Below are 21829 nucleotides of genomic sequence, written 5' to 3' on the forward strand. Positions count from 1 at the left end.
TGTATGTTTTGGGGAATGACTGAGGAGAGGGAAAGTTTATGATTCTGGAGGAAGTAGTGACTAAATGGGTTATGCCCTTGAAAAAGCCAGGATAGGATACAGAACACATGCATATTGTAGCAGTTTGAGATTATTGATGAATTCCAAAATGAAATATTGGATTATGTTTGTAAACTGATCTTTTCCTCTGGGCATATTAAATTATATTGGATTCATAGGTTTACTTGATTAAGTAATTATATAAATCTCTTGTGCCAGTAGGGCATTGAGTCCCCACCCTTTGGTAGGTGGGGACTCACAGATAAAAGGTATGGCAAAGGACAGAGTTGGGAGTTTTTGATGTTGGAGTTTTGATGTTGGAGTTTGATGCTAAAGCCTTAAGCTGGAGCCCTGGGAAATAAGCACACAGAGAAAAGAGAAGCAAGCCCCAGAAAGGGAGGAACCCAGGAAGCCTGAACCCCTGCAAACATTGGCAGCCATCTTGCTCCAACACATGAAAATAGACTTTGGTGAGGGAAGTAACTTATGCTTTATGGCCTGGTATTTGTAAGCTCCTACACCAAATAAATACCCTTTATAAAAGCCAACCAATTTCTGGTATTTTTCATCAGCACCCCTTTGGCTGACTAATACACATACAGAAGTGGTATTTTTATATAGTAACAGAAACCTGGGAAGTTCTCCTGATCTAGTTGGGTTATTGTGCCGATGGTTGTAGTAGTCAGACTTCTCTAGGGAAACAGAACCAACAGGAGATACTGGTAAATAGTATGAGATTTTATAAAATTGTTTCACATTACCATGGGGCTGTACAAGTTCAAATTCCATAGGGCAGGCTGCAAGCCAGGGGCTCCCATGAAGATCCTTGGTGAATTCTCCAGGAGACACTCTCTGTCTGAAGTAGAGATAGAATTCTCTCTCTGAATGCCAGAATCACTTTTCCTTTTAAGGCCTTCAACTGATTGGATGAGAGGTCACTCATTGCTGATGGCAATTTCCTCAGTTGATTGTAGCTGTAACCAACCATCTCTGCAATCAATTCACTGATGATTAAAGTCCATGAAACCCTTGTATTACAATTAGCCCTTGCTTTCATGACCAAGCAACTGGCACCATTACCTGGTCAAGTTGACACATTAGCCTAACCATTACAATGGTATAAGCACCTTCTTTATTTTTTATTTGATTAATTTGTTTTAATTAAGAAAATGAGTGCCTATGGTTTATTTTTTTAATAAAACAAAACGACATATGGTGAAATGTAATTTTTTCCCACCTCAGACATTAATAAGAATACTTATGTCTGCTGTATATATATGTATGTTGTATATATGTATACATTCGTTTTCCTCTATTTCTACTTGTATCAGTCAGGGTTCCCAAAGGAAACAGCTGATCTACTTAAATCAAGATAATTTAAAGAAGGCTTATTTACAAAGGAATTGATTATAAGGGTTATAGGGGAACTATAAAGTAATAATGCAGGGACCTAGGGCCAGCAGCATAGAGCAGATTCTACCCCCCAGTACCAGGGGGACTGTGGGAGGGAGAGAGTACAGAACTCAGAAGCATAGCATAGCACAGGCAAACCTTGAGAGAAGTGACCTGTTGAAGGACAAAGTCAGATTGTGTCAACCACACAAGGAGAGAATGAGCATAGTAAGTACTCTGACCTAAAGCTTTTCTTCCTGTCCAAGTTCCCCACGGGCTAAAGCCAATGAGAAGACAAAGTGTTTAGGAATCTCAATGTAATCTTCCTCACAGGCTAAGAGCAGGGAGGAGAAAGATGAAGAGTGTTTCTGGAAGAGCAAACTTCATGCTTCATCTCATTGAATTTGCTATCCACACAACAGGCAGAGCAATTGCCTTTTAAAACAAATGAAGGAATAATCTACCTCTTGCTTTCTTCCTCAAGCAATATATCTTTGAGATTGTGTCTTATCAGTATACATACATCTGCCTTGACTTGTTAATGGCTTCCCAGCATTCCACTGTATAGACTGCCTTAATTTATTTCACAAGTTCCTAACCAATGGATATTTTTTTCCTCAGAGTTTGGCTGTTACAAGCAATGCTGCAATAAACATCACTTTAAATATGACTTTGAGAAAGAGTACTAGTATGTGTGTGAGATAATTCTTACACATGAAATAGGTAGACCATGATGTATGCACAAGTGAAATTAATAAATGTTACCAAATCATGTTCCGGAAGGTTTGTACTCTGATTAAGAGTGCATGAGGGATGGGAAGATGTATGCTGTATATATTGCTGCACAGTTTTTAAAAAAAGAAAGAGAAACTAAAGAGGTAATAAAAATTAAATGAAAAAGACTGTATTAGAAGGGATCTAAGAATGGAGGAAAAAGACTCAAAAGGACATTGGGAAATTTTTAAAAATTGGAATATAGATTCTAAGCTATAAATCATGTTAAATTTATTGAACTTGATAACTGCCATTAACGTGATTATATGAGTGTATTTACTTGTTCATATAAAATGTACATGGAGTATGATGTGTGCAACCTGCTCTCAAATATTCAGGATAGATAAATAAATGAATTGATGATAGGATGATACGGTAAAGGTGGCAAAATACTAAAATTGGCAAATTTGGGTATCTGGGGAGTTGAGGGTATGCTGGAGTACTCTGTATGGAGTTTGTAGTATTTTTCCAATTGTCCTGTAAGTTTGAAATTATGTCAAAATAAAAAGTTAAAAAAAAGATGCCTTCTCCAGTAAACATCAAAGGCATGATAAATGAAGATTTCATTTATGCTGCTTTGATTATAAGTATGTTGAACAATTTTCCGGAAGTTCAAAAATTGGGTGTATTTCTCTTTTTTGCAGATTGCTCTGCTCATGCCCTCGGCTCATGTTTCAATTGAATTATTTATTATTTATGCATAAGTTTTCTTTATTTCATAAAGGAACTGATCCTTTGCCTACCATATTAAAAATACTTCCCAGTTTGTTGTGAGTCTTTAAATTTAGTTTTTTGCTATATATAATTTTTATATAATCACATTTTTTTCTTTGCTTTATGGTTTCTGGTGTTTGTGTATTTATTAAAAATACTTTCTATTATTATGGTTACAGAAACTATTCCACTATAATTTATTGTTTTTTATTTCCTTTTCTTCTTGGAGTGAAGAATGACATAGAGGTTCCACTCTAATGCTTCTCAAATGAATAGCTGATTATCTTGAAACATTTATTAAGAAATTCATTTTCCTCATGGATTTAATATGCTTCTGTCAACATATTTAACTTGTATATGTTTGGGGGTTCATTTCTGGATTCTCAATTTTTTTCCATTTGTCTTTCTCTAATGTACCAATAATTAGTGTATATTTACTGTAGATATATAAAATGTTTTAATATCTACAGGGGGTAATTTTACCTCCTCATGTTCCTATTTCCAAATATTCTCTGTTCTTTTGCTTATTTTTTCATATAAATTTTAGAATAAATAATGACTTTTCTAATTTCCCACTACAAATGTTTTTGGTTGCATTCTCCCAACAAAATATTCCCCTAACCTTGAGGTACCTTTTCCTATTTCTTTGTGTCACTCATCTTTCTCTCTTCTATCAACAATTTCCTATATACTCTTTCTTCTAGTTTATGCTTAGCCCCAACCCTATCCCATTCTGCTTGGGAAATTAGTAATAAAGACTAAACTAGAATAAACTCTCAGTAAAGTTATCCATAGATAAGAATTTCAGATTAGAAGCATGTAATTCAAACGTAATACTTTAAAATAGATGCAGCTCAGTAATATGTATTCGTATGCATTTCAGAGAATTTACCTCTCTGACACAATATTTCCTGTATCTCAGTTTTGTTGTTATTGTTTATTTTTTTTTTATTCCACTAAAGTTGATAAGACTAAGATAAGGCTTATTAACTTTTTTGGAGGAGTGGCAATTTATCGCTATTCTAAATTTAACTCCTATTGGGAGAAGTAACAGATTATGCGTTTAAAATTAGAATTTACTGTCCTAAAAGTTTTCATAGAGTTTTAAATTTCCTCACCTTTAATTATATGGAAAAAAATGCAACCTCAAACCGAAAATGCCTAACCTAAACCCATTATCATCTTACTAAGTATCATTATCTTATGATTTTGAGGCTTTTCATTGATTCTTTTTTTTTTTAAGATTTATTTATTTATTTATGTCTCCCTCCCCCCTTCCATTGTCTACTCTGTTTCCATTCATTTTGTGTTCTTCTGTGTCTGCTTGTCTTCTCTTTAGGTGGCACCAGGAATCAATCCTGGGACTTACTGGAGTGGGAGAGGTGCTCAATCTCTTGTGCCACCTCAGCTCCCTGGTCTGCTGCATCTCTTATTGTCTCTCCTCCGTGTCTCTTTTGGTTGTGCCATCTTGCTGTGCCAGCTCTTTGCTTGGGCCAGCTTGCTGTGCAGGCCAGCACTCTGCATGGGCTAGCCCTCTGCTTGGGTCAGCCTGCCTTCACCAGGAGGTCCCGGGAATCAAACCGTGGACTTCCCATATGGTAGACAGGAGTCATCCACTTCCCTTCATTGGTTCTTAAACACAGAATATCAGATGCCTTGTTTAATTTATCTTCAAATAATAAATTAATAATGTAGCCTTTTCAAGCCTTTTGTTTCTTTGCAGTCTCATCTCCTACAGATTTTTATGGTCTCCTATGTGGAACATTTAAACAGCTTTTTATTTGATCTCTACGCCTTTGTTTTTCCTTCTATAGTTCATCCTGTATATTATTACCAGCTTAATATCTTAAAATATGTGTTTATCAAGTAACTTAATTTTTAATATGTCTCCAGTTTTTCTCCATGACTAGTAAAAAAATATTCTAAATTCTAAAGTCAGTTAACGTTGTTCTATTAGAAGTCAGTATAATACAATTCCACCATGTATTTCTCTGACGTTCTAACATTAGCTTTATTTTGCCTATGGATAAGGTTCAGAATTTCTTGAAAAGAATATGGACTGCTCAACATCACACAATCTCCTGAACATAATCTAAGTGCTGATAGGAAGGAAGAAATGGAAATGGCTCTTGGATAGGCATCTGTAATTCTCTGCTATGACTCTCATACCCGAATAAAAGCTTTGTGCTTTAGTAAAATCCATGTATTTATGATTTCAAGCCACCTTTTACTCTTAGCCATTCTGGTTCAGACCTTGACTTTCTCTCTATTTAGAAAAGTGTTCCTTCTCTTTTCAGGGTATCTAAATCTAAACTGTCTTTCAAAAATTAACTTTTTCCATGAAACCTCAGAACTTTCCTATGAAAGTAGCCTGTGACATACCAATATTTTCAGTATCAGGCATTTATAGACCTGGCTTGCCAATCGTATTTTCACAAATACATGTAATTTCGTTATAAGGTAAAGCTTTTCTTTATTCCTTATTCCTCTAGAGTTTGTCTTATATATGTTGCCTGGAGCAGGCAGATCGCTGATTTTAAAAAGTGTTTTTTGTTTATAGGCTAAATACAGTTCAACCTGGAGACAGGGAAGGGATGATATAATCTTTCGGGGTCTCTCTCCTCTTGTGAACCCTGTGATCTCTTGAAAAATGCTTTATTCATAAAATAATGGGTAGCATATTGTAGAACTATAACTCTAGGTAAATTAACAAAATAATATAAAATCAACTTGGGTCTATTGTAATAAAAATGATTTATAAAGGAAAATACCCAAACTAAGATTATATAATAATGCTTACTAGATATTAATATTGTTTGTCTAAAAACAGTACAATTGTTTGATAGATATGAGCTAAACATGCTTGGTTATTTCTCACTGGGAAGTCTGGGCATACTGTAGGAGAGATCATGAATATCGCTTTGCTTAAATATTTCCATAAATGTTCTTTGGAGGAAAGTACCATTAATATAACATTAGCTTTTTGGTTATGTTATGATTAAAGTTAAGTTATCCAGCAATGAAATATTAAATTAGTCACTGGACTTATGATTATTTCTCTACATAATTTCAGTTTGAACAGAAGTACATCAGTGATATATACTCCAAAGAGAATATCCCTTACACTAAAATTGAAATCTAATTAGTTTGCAAAGAAAAGTGCTAAATATTATTGAGACCAGTATTGAAAATAATTCAGAAGAAATCTCCACTCATGATTATGGAAATAACTTTTGAGAACTAAGAGTAAGGAAAAATAGCACTCAAGAAAGCAAAACTTCTAAATGTATTTCTTGTCTTCATAAGCAAAAAGAAAATTTGGAGCTGAAATGAAGGGAAAAATCATAAATTCAGTGATAATTTATAATCACTGAATAATTTTCCAAGAGTTCACAAAATAGCCTAGAAACAGTATTTCCTTTCTCAAGATTAGAAAGGGCATATTTAATTGTCAGGTTTAATATTTATATTAATCTAAAAGGAAATTAACTATCCTAGCACTTGGTATGTGTATCAGAACTAAGAAAGAGAGAAATCAAAACTGATTCTGAGATTGAAAATTCTGAACTTGATTTTAAGGTGAAATGAAACTACCACTATATTAATTGATCACTTTCTATGAATTATGAAGTCTATGGCCAGGTTCTGGAGTGATTAAACTTACTAAATGAAAATAGGAGAGTATTAAATGTCATTCTGAATGCAGCACGTAAAAATTGTAGGAGGGCATATGAAAAGAGTGCAGCTTCAGGAAAGGTGGATAATAGATCAAATTTGCCTTTGCTTTCTTTTGGAAATGTCCCACTTCTTTACTCAGCGTCCTCATTTATCTTTGAGATCCCATTGCAGAGAACTGAGATGCTTTGAAGCCTTATTATTCAAAATATGGTACGAGCCCCATCCCACCTTAGAGCTTGTTAGAATTGTAGAATCTCAGACTCCACCCCAGACTAAAAAAATCAGAATCCTCATTTTAACGTCATTTTCAAGTGATTCCTATGCACATAAAAGTTTTAGAGGCACTGCTTTTGAGTACCAGGAGCTCATTCTTTAAGCAGCAGCAAGCTATTCTGATAAACACTCCACTGTTGTTATTTCATGCCATGTGAGCCTGCTTTCATATGATTTCTGAAGTCCTGGCACTCAAACTGTGTTTTTTATATTAGGTTCTATAGACCCAAATATAGTTTTCAAGGTGATGCAAAGATTTGATTTGGATTTTATTAAACATATGTATTTTAACTGCTTTAACCACTGAAGGGGAACGAAAAGACACAGCCAATCTCAAAGTGCTTTGAAGACTACCAATGCATTCAGTTATGCTCTCGGACTAACTTCTTTGTTTTAGATTTGAAATAAAATTTCTTCTGCTATCCCTGTTTAATTGAGCAGTATCCATAGACTATAAAGTGAGCTGCTGCAAACAAACAAATCTGCTACCATTTGCTACTTATATCTGTGAATCCCAATTTTCTCAATGCTTTGCAATTAAAATCAAGTACAAAAATAAAAGGATGCTATGGATAAAATAAAACTGCATCTGCCATCCATAACTCTGGATTCAGTTGTTGCATCCATCAAAACAGCCTCTCTACTGGTATTGCTGATTGATTTCATATTAAGTAACTGTTATACATTTGAACATTCCAAAGAAAGTTTTGTTTGTTTTCTCTATTCGGGTACAAATGCATTTCTTCAGAAAAAGTGATGCATTTTGATCCTAAAGCATTGCCATAACTGAAAGCATGATTCCAGTTGAGTCTCAGATGCCAGAGCTATCTGGAGACAGTTAATTGGAGCATCAACTCTTCTGAAATCTTTGATCACAACAAATTGACACCTGCCAGCTTCTCCCATGTATGTTCCTAATCCTGGTCAAATAATTCTCAAGTAGAAGCAGCCCAGTCATTATTGATTGATTTTTTATAAGAATCAAACTTTCAACCTAAGGCCTGCAATGAAACAAATCATATATTTTCTGTGGCCAACTAAAAGAATTTGTTTATTAGAGTGAGGGCCGGGATTTAAGACTGAAATCATATATTTTAAAAATCTGTAATTCTACCGGTGAAAGAGGTATCTACTCTGAAATTGCTTCAGTTCCAGGGTGCTAGCATTGCATTGATTCAAGACTGCAGTCAGTCCATCCAATAGGTATTTATTGAGCATCCTGTGTGTGCTAGGCACTTATGCAAAAAGATCATAGTATAAAAATCCCCAAATTCATGGGTCTTGTAATTTTGAAGAGACAGATACTCAAACAATTTGCTAAAAGTGATAATCATATATTGGACATTTGCAAATGATTCCGTAGGAGTAAAGGAAAATAAACAAATAATTAGAAAGGGAGCAGCCAGGTTAATTTGTATTTTTTTCTTGATAACTTGTCCTAATATATATATATTTAAATAAGGTGCTAAAATATTAGTGTTTGAAATTACATTTAAATCAACTTGAGTTGGAAACATTTCCCACCATTAAGAATTAAATGCAAATAATCAGCATAAGTATAATGTCAATTTTAAAAATATAAATGATAAGGAACATGAGAAAATAAAACATTAAAATTCCTTTTAAATAAAAAGTACTTAAAGTCATCCTTAATAGTGAATTTTAAAAGTGTTCGGTTATTCTCATATCAGGGTTATATGATTTTTGTGTTTGTGTGTATGTGTGTTTGTGTATGTAAGTACACAGTAATCTTTTTTTATCATTGAGATAGTAGATTTTCTACTTTGTGCATCATGTAGAGCACATTTAGATTCCATCCTGATTTTCTGTTGCTACTCAGCATACTTCCGTGCTAGGCCCCCTTTGTTAATTGATATAATGAGCTGATGTAAATTACTTTCACATTAGACTGAACTATTAGCCTGCAATAATTTAGAAAGTAAATATACCAGGCAAGGCATAAATGTACTGCATTCCAAAATTAAATATCAAAGATGTTCAGTTTTATGTTACCTTGGGGTATCTGCCCCACTGCTTCCTACCATGATTTGGATAATTGGGGCTGCTGGATGCAAAGACCAACTGCTGGGGTCCATGCCTGGAACCTCACTATAGTATAGTGACTGTGGGAGTGAACCTAACAACCCTGGGCCATCCATCCCTCACTTGTCACCTCCCTTGCTCTACCTACTTGTCATTGCTTTCTTCTCTTGCTCTGCTATAAACATAAAATGTTGAATTACATTTTCAATATTTTAATTATATAAAAAATGCAACACCTCTTTCAACACTCAGGTGAAATGTTCTAAACTATATTAAGCCCTTTATTTATCCTCTAGCTGCAGGTGCTCGATTGTCCTAACTTTCACAGCATTGCATATCTTATTTACAACTCAGCAAATTCTGCCTTGTTTTGTATTTTGCATGAAACTTAACCACATCCACTTTCAACTAGGTTATAAGGTATTTAGAGACGAAACATTTTCATAGCCTTGATAGCACCAAGCCCAAATTCATATGAAAACTAGGTTCCTTTTAAATAGAGAGTGTATTTCCCAGTCCCACATCATGATAATAATCCACAAACATGTCTTTGCTGATATTGTATTTTCCCTGGGTAATGCATTTCCTCTCATTTTCTTCTCTCACAATTCTGTCCATTTATTGAGGCTTAACCTAAAAGTTCTTTATTTTGTCCCAAATCTGCTTATGATCCCTCATGTGAGACTCTGTAATATTTTATTTACCCCTGCATTATGCCATTTTTCCTTTCCATCTTATAATTTAGTTCTCCTGTATATAATGCATCTATTTTCCTAGGTGGTAACCTCTTCATAGACAGTTATTAGACTCTTTATTTACCCTCTAGTTCCCTCAGTGCTGTGTATGTAGCACATACTCAAAGAATGTGTGTTGCTTGACTAAAGTCTGAAAGGAGTTATGGAAGAACAGCCCTCCTACATAGAATCAAGAGGTCCCGTGCCAAAATGGGCTATGCTCTGTTAAGAGTGGTTTTAGACATGGTTGATGGTCAACCAAGAGCAAAGGTTGGAGAACGCTCTCTCCAAGGCTAGCTCTATCAGATTTTGCTGCAGGAAACTACCTAGGCATTATAATTAAAGGGATTCCATGCAGGGTGGCTTTCTATCAATCTAATGACTATGATTCTACTGTTTTAATCCAGGAAATTTTTATATACTAGATTTTCCTATTAAATTCCAGAACTCTTTTGTGAATACTGAAACATAGCAATTAATAACTTTGTTACCTGTGAACTTCTTAACTAGATTTATAAAGAATCAAATTAGGGGGATGTTAGAGGAACTGATGAGAAGGATAAGGGGATGAAACCGAGAGAAAGAAGAGGAGTGTTTCTGAGAAAATTTCAACTTCATTACTGCTAGGGTAGACTCAAGCTATGTAGTCTCCTCTGTAAGCTGTGATCCAGATAAATACCTCTCATATATTGTCCCTCTATTTCTTGCCTACTATTTATATACTTTATAAACATTTCTTCTAAACAGTGGAACAACATAATCAAGGTAAGTATTATTACCCCATTTTTAAACAAGAAGACTGAGGTTCAGTAAGGTTACATTTCACAATCTCCTGTCTAATAAATAGAAAGGCAAAGATTTGAATACAAACCCCTATATTTCCTACTCCCCCAACTCATTATCTTGCTGCCTCTTTAAATAGGCAGCTTCAATTATCCAGCTAGGCTAAATAGTCTTTTTTTTTTCCTTTTTTTTTTTTTGAGAGTCATTGCTCCCACATAGAGTCTTTGTAATATATTTTATATTTATTTTGTTAATCAACATGCTAGTTTTACTTCATTTATTATATTTTATGTTTTGCTTTTCTAAAATTATTTTTCTCTTGTAAATTGCTTACTATGCTGCAGTGATTTGTCTTTTTTTGAGAACTCAAAGTTTTCCAAAGTAGTTTTTCCAATCAGTGAATGAACAAATGAATTCAATCTAATTCAAATCTAATTATTTCTCAAAATATGAGAGGAACTGACTCAATTTAAGTGTTCTCACTCCTTTTTTCTCTAATGAAATAGTGCAGTTTTATTCCTCAATAGTTTAAATCTCTGACTTCATGTTCTTATTGGCAGTGAGCAGCATAATATTTTCAAATATCTTCAGGACACTTAGAAATTATAACAATTTTAGGTTGCTGTATTTTTTTTTATTCCACCAAACACACAGAAAACACAAAGGTTCCACCAATTCCCTGGTAACCTCTAATCTATTTTCTGTCTTTATGGGTTTGCTATTTCAAGACATTGCTTATAAGTGATATCATTTGTCATTATGTGTCTTGCTTATTTTACTGAGCGTAATGTTTTCAAGGTTCTCCATGTTGCAACAAGTCTCAGAACTTCAATCTTTATTATGGCCAAAAGAAATTTTTTTTTATGAGGCAAGTATATTCTCGTTGCTGTTACCATGGCATGATTAAAAGCCTCAAATTGCTATGAGAAACTCCGCATTACCCCTTTCAAATTTGGTATTGACCTTGATAAAGGAGAGAACAAGGCAGAAAACAAGATGGCTTATCTTCCGTCTCTCACCCGGAGGAAACATAGCTAGTTTCTTTATTTTTGTACAGAAAAAGAATAAAATGAATCTGTGATATGCAAATACAGCCCTCAACTGTTAGTTAATTTCTTCTGTTTACTCAAAAATGGGAAACACCAGGCCTGTGATACATCATCTTTTGTGAGGTTGGCACCTTCCATCATAGATCATATTAATCTGCTTAAACTAACAAGGATTAATTGCCTTGGTAAGGCAAACTGGCATTGAAATGATATATTGCCCAGACAGCTTGGAATTTGGCCACTCATAAATCTCATTTGTTTGTTGGTTTATTTCTGTTTGTCTCTTTCTCTGACAGATGTGTGCCCAATCACTGTGAGCATGGTGGAAAGTGCTCGCAAACCTGGGACAGCTTCAAATGCGCTTGTGATGAGACGGGATACAGTGGGGCCACCTGCCACAACTGTGAGTGCCAATTTATCTCACTTTAATCTTGTAATTGCATAAGGATCCCAGGTCTTCAGCTGTGCTTTAAAGCACAGCAACCTGAATAGTCCACATACTAAATCACTTGTTTCTGAAGAACCCAGATTTCATTGTAGCTCCTCCAGAAAATGGTATCCTCATTGCCAAAATACATTGTCTCATGCCTAATGACTGAAAAAATGGACCAACACTTCCAATGTTCTATGTACATGTAGTTGAGATTGGAACATTGATCTTGGATTTGCCTCTATGCATCTAAGCCATGTCTGTCCAGATTGATTGCCTGGAAAATCATGTTAGTGGGATGGCTCTGGCTGGATCCTTATTTATCAGTTCGTCAGAGAAGGAGACAGAGTGTAATTTGAACACTTAGTTTCTGGACAATGGTTGTCTCTTGCTCTATCACTACAATTTGGCCACATTTTTTATATCAGAAAAAAATGAGTCAGAAAATGATAGACGTCAATAGAAGTTATATATCTACAATAAATAAGAAGCAAAGTTTTAAAAATATTCAACTAAAAAGTAGCATGCAAAGTTGGCTAATAAAACACAGATGTGCCTTCTTTTATGGGATAGCTTTATCCTGAAAAGTTAAATAAAAATTAGGTCTTTGAACATCAAAAAACTATTTTTAAATGAATGCTAAACCTCTGTTATATTAGTTTTCCAATAAAGCATTGTCATTTATAAAGCACTTTGAAAGCTATTTTCCATGTAATCTACATTTGAGAAAAGGGTGTCGTTAAGTGTGGTGTGTGTGTGAGAGAGAGAAAGAGAGAAAGAGAGAAAGAGGGGAGAAGAAAGGGAGAGAGAGAAGCTTTTTCTCAATGTTAAAAAACTGAAACTCAGATATCTACTGTCTGATTATATATATTGCTATCTGTTCACTTTACTTTTAGGAATAATGGAGCAAAATATTCTCAGAGTAGACTCCTGGGGACAGTAAAAATACAATACAGATTTAGAGTCTTTCCATATCATTATTTGTAGTAATGCACAGTAAGAAATTATCTTCAGAATGTGTTGCAAGACCTCAGTTAACAAAGAGCAAAGTATTTTTAATTCATTTTACTACATTTTTAATACATTTTGGAAGATATTCAAAAAAAAGAGGAAGCAAAAAATCTAGAAAAACTAACTTTAATGGGAAGATGTGCAAAGAGAATAAAAACAGTATAGTTTCATTATCTGTTATGTATTTATATATTGGTATGTAAAAAAGTATTTAATGAATAATAAAATAGGTTACTATAGAAATTAATTAAAGCAAGAGGTTATAAATAAGATTATTCCTAATAAAATGTTAAGTTTCAGCATATGACATTCATTTTAAAGGGTTCTCAAATTAGGTAATTTTTTAAAAATCTAGGTACCTTCTTCACTCCAACATCATAATTTATATCACGTGTTTCAAAAACCACATTTAAGTACAAGCGATCTTGTTTCTGAAATTTGGAGATACTAACTAAAGGCAAAGAACAAGTAATTGGTACTGTTTATAAGGGTTTATTATCCCAATGATATCTTGGATATTGAATTTAAAAGCAAATAATTCCTTTTTTAAATAGCTTCTTCTATCTTTGAAATACATAGCAAAGGAAAAGACATAATTTTAAATATATATATATATATATATATATATATATATATATGCTGGTGGAATACTTGAGCTTCTATTTTAAAGACTGTAAGTATTAAAAACTTAGTAGTAAAAACTCTAAGTATTAAAAAGTGTGTTTAGGTTCAGGCTCTAGTGGCAAACTCTAGGTATAAGAGAGGGAAATTACCTTAGACCCTGGCATGCATTCCTACTTGCACTTTGTTCCACTGTTGTATCTATAAAAGTATAATCATTCTATTTAAAAATGAACATCTGATCCCTTGTTATCTTCTCTTAATAAGGGTAAATGTGTTACAAACCATGCTGTATAATTATAAAAAGTTATATGCTTGGATACTATTTTACATTGAAAAATATATCTTGTAGCCTATTGAACAGTATATGTTTCCTAATAAGCTGAGGGAATTGATTCAGCTTTTAGTTAGTTCCAAAATCAATTTATTCAGCTTTCAGTTAGTTCCACAGATTAGTTAAAAGTTGGAAGGATCTGACATAGCTTATAATATAATATGTAAATATATAACAAATGCAATTCAGTTCAATATAGAACAGACAATTTTGCATCTTTGCCAAGTCAATGACTGTATTTATCACAAGAACACTGAAGTAAACAGACTGCTTTTGATGCTGGCTATGAAATTATTCTCTGTGCCCTCATAGCAAGTCATTTACCTTTTCTTGGTCTTCCTTTATTTCTCTGTTAACTGGATGGTTGCTGTGATCTCTCACAATACTTAGAGCCAATGAGCTGAAACTGCCAGTTGTTATTCTGTGTCTGAAGTTTTGATCTTTGTTCATATTATTAAATATTTGCCTTCATTATTTCCTGCAGAGGACCAGGCATCCCTTTCGAAAATGACTTTGGGTAATTTTTTTTCTTTTTAGAAAAGTTGTGGGTTTACAGAACAATCATGCATAAAATACAGGATTCCCATAAACCACCCTATTATCAACACCTTGCATTCATGTGGAACATTTGTTACAACTGAAGATAGCACATTTTTATAATTGTACTCTTCACTCTAAGATAATTTAAAAATAGTAATAGTTTTAAAAGGTCAGGAAGCGCTAACTACAGCCTAAAGTTTATACTAATTAAACTTTTGTTAGAGCTTCAAACATTACAATTAGGCCACAAAATATTTTAGCACATTTTCTACACTGGTCCCATCTTGATCAGGAAGAGATAGCAATTGCTTAGATGCCTGTGATCATCCAGGCATAGGCTTTGGTCCAAATAGACCTAGAGATCCTTTTTGCTAGGTCAGACTGCCAGGGTTTGAACTTAGCTCTAGCACTTATTTACTTGTAACCTGGACACATAAACTCTCTGAGTTTCAGTTTTGTCGGGTGTGAAATAGATACAGTAATAGTCCCCACCTCATATAGCCATTGTGAGATCAAATGAAATGATTCAGGAAAGACACTAAGAAGAGCCTTAGCATAGTGTTAGTATTCAGTAAATTTTTGTCATTTCCTCCCTTTCAGAGCCAGCAGCACTTTGCTCTGAACTTCTACACCAATGATTGTCTGCACGTAAAATTTGTCACTTAATTTCTTATCATTATACCTTGTCTGTTATTGTCTCCCTTCTGTTTCCATGGCAGATTTACGGTTTGAAGTGAATCCTTGGTTGCCATAGTATGCTTTTTTCAAAAGACTTGAGGAACATGAAAAGTTATCTAGATACCTCCTAACCTCACATCCATTTGTTTGTTAGTTTGTTTATAAATTGGGGCCTTATTTTCAAATATATTGTATTTGAAATATATAGGACTCAGAGGATTGTCATTTGCAGGCTATGCCTCTGAGGAGTTAAAATAGCCTTTGGTGAAAAAAATCCCATTGGAAAGGACAAAGATTACCAAAAATGGTCTGATCATAAGAAAAACAAAGTCATTTTCTGCTGTCCAAAACCAAAACAAGCTAGTTTGTGACAAAATGCTCGTACATTGTACTATTGCAGTTTTATGATTTAAAATTTTTCTTATTTAGGTATTCCAGTCTCACTGAATTTCAAAGAACTTAGTAATAGGTATCATATCTGAACATGAAATTATAACAAAAGTAATAAAATGATCATGTTAAATAGGTTTTTGGTTTGATTTTAAAATTTGTGTCTTTGCTATCTTGACATATCCCCACTTCACTCTCCCAATACTGTAATAATGTGCCTTTTATGAACAAATCTTCATAGTCATAGGTACATTATTTTTTCTTAGCAGTACTATATGAACACCTTTCAGTTTGTCTCCAAGCTCATCTTTCAACCTCTCCAAACACTCAAGGTCTAATTATCATTTCATTTCTTGTGTGTGCATGTGTTCTTTCTACTTTTGCAATTATGGTCCTAATTCACAGAACTTAAACTCAAAAGGCTATCCTTCATCTCAAGGCTTTACAGATACCGTACCTCCTTAAAATGTTGCTGGGTTGTCTCCTTGACCTTGGCTATTTATACCTGTATAAATAGTCCCTTACATGGAAGTGCCCTAAAAATCTCCAGTACACCCCAGAAGATATGAAAACTTTTTGTATCTAAAATACACAAATGGGTAAAGGATTGTATTTTGGTATTTGATAAAGAAAGATAATGTGCTGAGGTGAAAACTTTAAGAATTATTAAGTGCTGGATCTTACTAAGGGAAAAAGAATATTTTTCAGATATCTATAATTATGTAGATTATCTATACAAATATTCTTATAAGTTTCAAATTATGTGTTTTCTGAATTCTGAAATACAAAGAAGGAGCAGGTCCCACAGTTGCCATACAAGCACAAAATAAAATTTATAATAGCTAGTGTAAGTGAAAAATTGAAATGTAAAAGGAAACTGTTAACTTTCTGTCATCTGGAGCTGTTACTCTGGGTCCATAAATTTATAAACCATAAATTGCAACGCATCATATTACTGCACACATGAAAGGTGTTGTCCTTTTCAATAGCCCATAGGTGTTCTTTACAACCCATTATACTCATAAGTAATTTAATTCAAAGCGTAATTTCAAAAAATAATTTATTTACCTGCTTGTAGCCAAACTAACCTAGGGCATACACAACTAGATTTATTAACATTAAGGAATTTTTTGCCTCCATCCATTTGGAACTACCACAAACTTAATCACCAGTGAAGATAACTTGGAGTTTGTGCATGACTATGAAAAGATGGTCATTGAATAGAACTTGGCCTCACAGATTTGTAATTCAACTTCAACAGGCATACAGGGGTGTCCGGCTTTCTACAGCAATGCCTTTAGCCTGGTTTTCTACCATACATTCCCTCTTTCTCTTCCCTACCGTCCCACCAGTCTCCGCTCAGTCTTTGATACAGGCTTACGCCTTCCCATGTCCCTCCTCCCCCATCACTACCACAGGGACATGTGCACATCCTCCTCTCTGCTCTGCCTTCTGCAATGGCTAATTTTATGTGAGAACCTGGCTAGGTTATGGTGCCCAGTTGTTTGATCAAACAATAATCTAGATGTTGCTGTGAAGTTTTGTAGATGTGATTAACATCAACAATTAGTTGACTTTAAATAAATATTACCCTCCATAATGTGAGAAGGCCTCAACCAATCTAGATAAAGAATAAAAGATGGATGAATGGAAAACAGAGAGGATAATGACAGTAATGGTGACGGAAATAAACACGAGGTATAAAATTAGAAATTCAGTATGTGGGCAAAGAAACATTCACATTTGAAATAATTTTTGAGGGAGCCCCTGTGCCATGTTAAAACACAGTTCATTGAAATAGCTTGTGGGAATATATTAAAAGTGGCAAAGTTCCAATAAAAAATATTCAATATTGACTAGGTAATGACAAAAAAAATTAAACTTGGTGCAAGACTTGAATAATATGACACAATAATCCTTCGATGTATCATATACTATTGTATGAGAATCCTTGGTACAGGGAAATTATGGAAAGGAAAAATAAGTCAGTGTTTGAAGTCAGAAGCTCTGATTTCAAATCCTTAGAGTCTCGGTGTATACATACAACCTTGTTTCTCCATCATCTGAGCTTTCTTATTTCTAGGACAATGACTCTCACGTACTTTGTAAATCTTCCATTTACTTAAACATTCTTGGCATATTAGTGTGGATTTCATCAATATTCATAGGGGATGAAATCATCTCTAGCAGCACATAACAGCGGTCACTGATGGCAATGGAATGGAAAGTATTCGAGTTTAATTATCTTCCTCTCTTTCATCTCTGTTTTTAATCTTCCTCTGTGACATCTTGGCTTTGTGTTCTTGGACAAGTTGCTTAACCTTGCTGAGCTTGTTTCCTCTTGAATATTTCATAAGATACTGTCTACTAAAATATTTTGTCTCTATTATAACTTTTATTCACCAAGTTTCAAAGAAAGTCAGCCAATTTTTTTACTATCTACTTCATAATGATGTTCTGAGAATTAAATAAAACAGTGCATACATGAACAATGCTTAGTACAGTGTCTAGACATATAAAGGTTCAACAACTATTTACTAATAGTGTAGGGTCCCGTAATGCAGTTCCCGCTACCTCGTTCGCAGCCTTGAGTATAATTATTGACAACCAATTTGTAAAAATAAAGTAATTCTGACTTAGTGTTTTATCTTTTTTTCCTTTTTCAAACAGTCTGTGGGAACTTTCTCTCCCCCCACATACTCTAGTAACCTCTAATCTACTTTCTGTCTACAAAATTTTAGTTGGAGCATAAATCACATAAAATACTGATCACCGAAATAGCCTGCATTTAGCATAGAGATGATGTATCAATCTCCATGATTTTCAAGAAAAGATCAGAAGTTGCCTTAATATTTATGCTCATGTTCACCAAAAAAAAGATAAAAGGCTTTATTAACAACTATAATGGCTATACTGGCTGATTTATGTGCATAGATGGGTATATTTGGGTTGTCTAAGATAAACATGGCATTGAAAGACCAGATTGTATCTCTTTTTCACCTAGTCGGCAATTATCAAATTGTTCCAGTTTTCTCTCCCTCTCATCCTTCCTTTCAATCCCCTACACCACTGCCCACTTAAGGTCCTTCATGTGCCCCTGTCATAAAGGAGTGGAGATGCGGCATAATGTAGTACCACAAGGACCAGAGGGTCTGCATTCCTACTACCACTTATTCATTTTTGTTCATTCATCATTATGTAGAGAGCTGACTCCAGGCCAAGGATGTGATCGGTGCCAGAGGGTGAGGTAAACAATGAGGTGGGCAGGAATACTAGGATACAGTTTTAAAGAGCTTCCCTTCCTCAAAGAAGTATATAATCTCATTTAAAAAAACTTTCAGGGAGCCAATGTGGCTCAAGTGGTTGAGCCCCTGCTTCCCGCATGGAAGGTCCCAGGTTCAATTCCCATGCCTCCTAAAGACAAACAAACAAACAAAAAACAAGCAAACAAATGGAAAAAACAACTCAGGGGAGCGGATGTAGCTCAGTGGTTGAGCACCAGCTTCCCACATACACTTTCTGTAATGAATTTCCGTATCTGTTTCATTTTAATTGTGAACTTAAGATAAATTGTACCAAATGCTTACCTTTTATAATCTAGTTTGGTAACTTTCATGTTTTAAAAACATCTGTACCTATAAAAATATGGAAAAAATCACATAAAATTTCTTAATAAAATGCCTTTGTGTGGAATAAAGCTTTTCTATCATTAAATATCTCAGTACTGTAAGCAATTATATCTTTTCAGATTAAATTGTCAGTTTGTTTTATTTCCTTTTATTTTTCCTTATAAAATGGAAAGTGGAAAAAATCAGGGCAAGGAGGATACAACCTCATATGGTGCTGGATAAAGCATATGTCCTTTCATAGAATATGCACAACTTAAATACCAACAAGTCCTTGCTTGACTGTGTGTATTCTCTAAACAAGAAGCTGCCTTTTTCTCACCAGAGCCAAATCATTTGAGGCAACAGGGAAATGATAGTGGTGTCACTTCTTAAAATTACACTTATTACAAAGAGAAACAGTAATCCCCGCAGTTCTTTTACTCACATTTTTAGCTGGTATCTACAGACAAATTAAGATGGAAAGAAGTGAGAAAGTGCTACCTGTGTAGGAATCTTGGAAGGGGAGTTAAAGGCCATCCTACCTTTCAGCTACAATGAAATAAATTACATTGAATTAAAATAGTACAGGTCATTTGGAGAAACACAGCCCAAGGACCTTTACATTTCTAAGGCAACTCAAATTTCAAATTAATCCCTTCTTTCATGACTTGCTTTGGAAAGATGGCTAAGATTAAAAATTGGAAGAAAGGATTTAATTTCAGTTTTTACAAAGGCTTTCTTTAGTTTCAAAAATATGTCTTTTTCTTTGAATAAAGAGCCTGTGCAAAAAGTTGATCTGCAAATGCATATTAAAAAGTAGACTGCTGTAGAGATGAACTGTGATCTTATGAACTTCTCAGATGTGATAAAATGCCTGTGCCAGGTCTTTAGAGAGTTGGCATTATTCATTAATCTCCCCTGTAGTTCGAATCCCAAGGTCTGTATAAGGTTCAGAGTGAGGAGAAAAAGTAACAGAAAGCAAACGTCAGAGAGGTTTGTATCTTCTCAAAAAATGAGAAAGTTAGTGTGACAAATAGTACATGCCTCTCCTATGATTCTTTAATTTGCTCACAAATCAAGCAAGTTATTGTTTTCATATCGACATTAAGGTTTAAAACATTTAGTATTAAAAACTACATACATATGATTATCTCTAAGTCATAACCAGTTTCAATTTATTCAACAATACTATATGTCTGTTTTGTACTCAGCACTCTATATGGATGTAGGACCCTTTTTCTTAAGAAGTAGACAAGATAGTTAAAGAAACAGGACAGACAATAAGAAAACATTAAACCAGTAATAGAAGGTAACAGATGTTTTTGTGTCAAATTGTGTTAAGACCAGTGTTTTAGTTTGCTAAAGCTGCTGGAAGAAAAATACCAGAAATGAGTTGGCTTTTATAAAGAGAATTCATTTGGATAAAAGCTTACAGTTCTGAGCCTGTGAGAACGTCCAAATCAAGGCATAATCAGAGATGCTGTCTCAGCAGAGGTCGGCTGCTGGTGATCCTGGACTCCTGCCACATGGCAAGACAAAATGGTGGCTGATTCTGCCTTCTCTTCCAGACTCACTTTCTCCCCAAGCTCAGCTCTAGGCAATCAGACATATGACTTGTTTCTTCCTGGGTCTGTCTCTTTAACTTTGAACTGCTCTGCTGATTTCAGCTTCTGGCCTCTCTCTCAGCCTCTCTGTCTTTCTGCAGCTATAGGCAATCCTGGAGCCCTGTCTCTCACATGGGAAGGTCAAAATGATAGCTATCTTTCTCCCTGTTCTATTTATGTAAGACTCCAGTAAAAGGATTGGGACTCATCCTGGTCCCACAATCTAATCAAGGACCTTAAAGAAGCAAGCTAATCAAAAGTGATCTAATCAAAAGATCAGATTGAATCTAACTAAAAGTCCCACATAAATAGGTGTACCTGCACAGGGATGGGTTAGCTTATGAACATAATTTTCTGGGGCCCACAAAAGACTCAAACCAGGTCAACCAATATGTGTAATATGAGACATTGGGAACCAAGGTAGTTGGGTAAGGGTTTAAATAGGAAATGGAACGTGAGTGAAATTCCTTGTTTGGTTGATAATTCGGACGAGACTAACAGGGAAAAATATTGAGGGTAGGGCAACAGAAGTCAAAGTCAAAGTACACAAATGAACTTGAATTCTGGGGAAAAAAGATAGGGAAGGAGACCCAGGTTTCCAGTTTATCAAACCGCAGTAGGAGCACTTATTCAGATTCTTTCCTACAATATGATCCTGGAAAGTTACTTAACCCCTGAGTCCCTGTTTGAATGGTGTGCTGGAATAGGCTCCACCCGCCTCAGCAGAGTTGATTGTTAAATATTCTGGAATTTTCTGTGCTGATTGTTACAACTTGGGAGCTTAAAGTATGCCATAATGGGAGAATTTGCACCATAAAAATTGGCAAATGCTACATATCAAATCACTTTTTTTTTTGTATAGCTGATTTACCAGCATACCACTGTTCCATTATTAATAAAATACAAATAAGTATCTGCCTGCTAATGTTGTTGTGAAGTATAAAGAAAATGTGTAAAAACAAAACAAAACAAAATTAAACAAGTAAAAAAACGAATAAAACAAAAAATTTAAGACAGTGTGTAAAATATCTAGCATGGGGCCAACAGCATGACAGATTCTTAATAAATGGTTATAACTGTAAGATTGTGCAGTGATTGGTCCATCCAGAGGAACAGTAGGATGTAGAGTTGAGT

At 34.6% G+C, this 21829-nt stretch overlaps 1 protein-coding gene across 1 annotated transcript in view; it reads left to right on the forward strand.

Annotated features, from left to right (window-relative positions):
• The window catches only part of CNTNAP2 (contactin associated protein 2), a 2351919-nt gene that overhangs the window by 1381903 nt on the left and 948187 nt on the right, over positions 1–21829 (forward strand). Inside the window, exon 11 of the mRNA XM_058297514.2 lies at positions 11776–11882. Coding sequence (XP_058153497.1) covers positions 11776–11882 — 107 coding nt within the window. The remainder of the gene's footprint in view (positions 1–11775; positions 11883–21829) is intronic.

Source organism: Dasypus novemcinctus, chromosome 5 (assembly GCF_030445035.2).
Source record: "Dasypus novemcinctus isolate mDasNov1 chromosome 5, mDasNov1.1.hap2, whole genome shotgun sequence".
Classification (NCBI taxonomy): domain Eukaryota; kingdom Metazoa; phylum Chordata; class Mammalia; order Cingulata; family Dasypodidae; genus Dasypus; species Dasypus novemcinctus.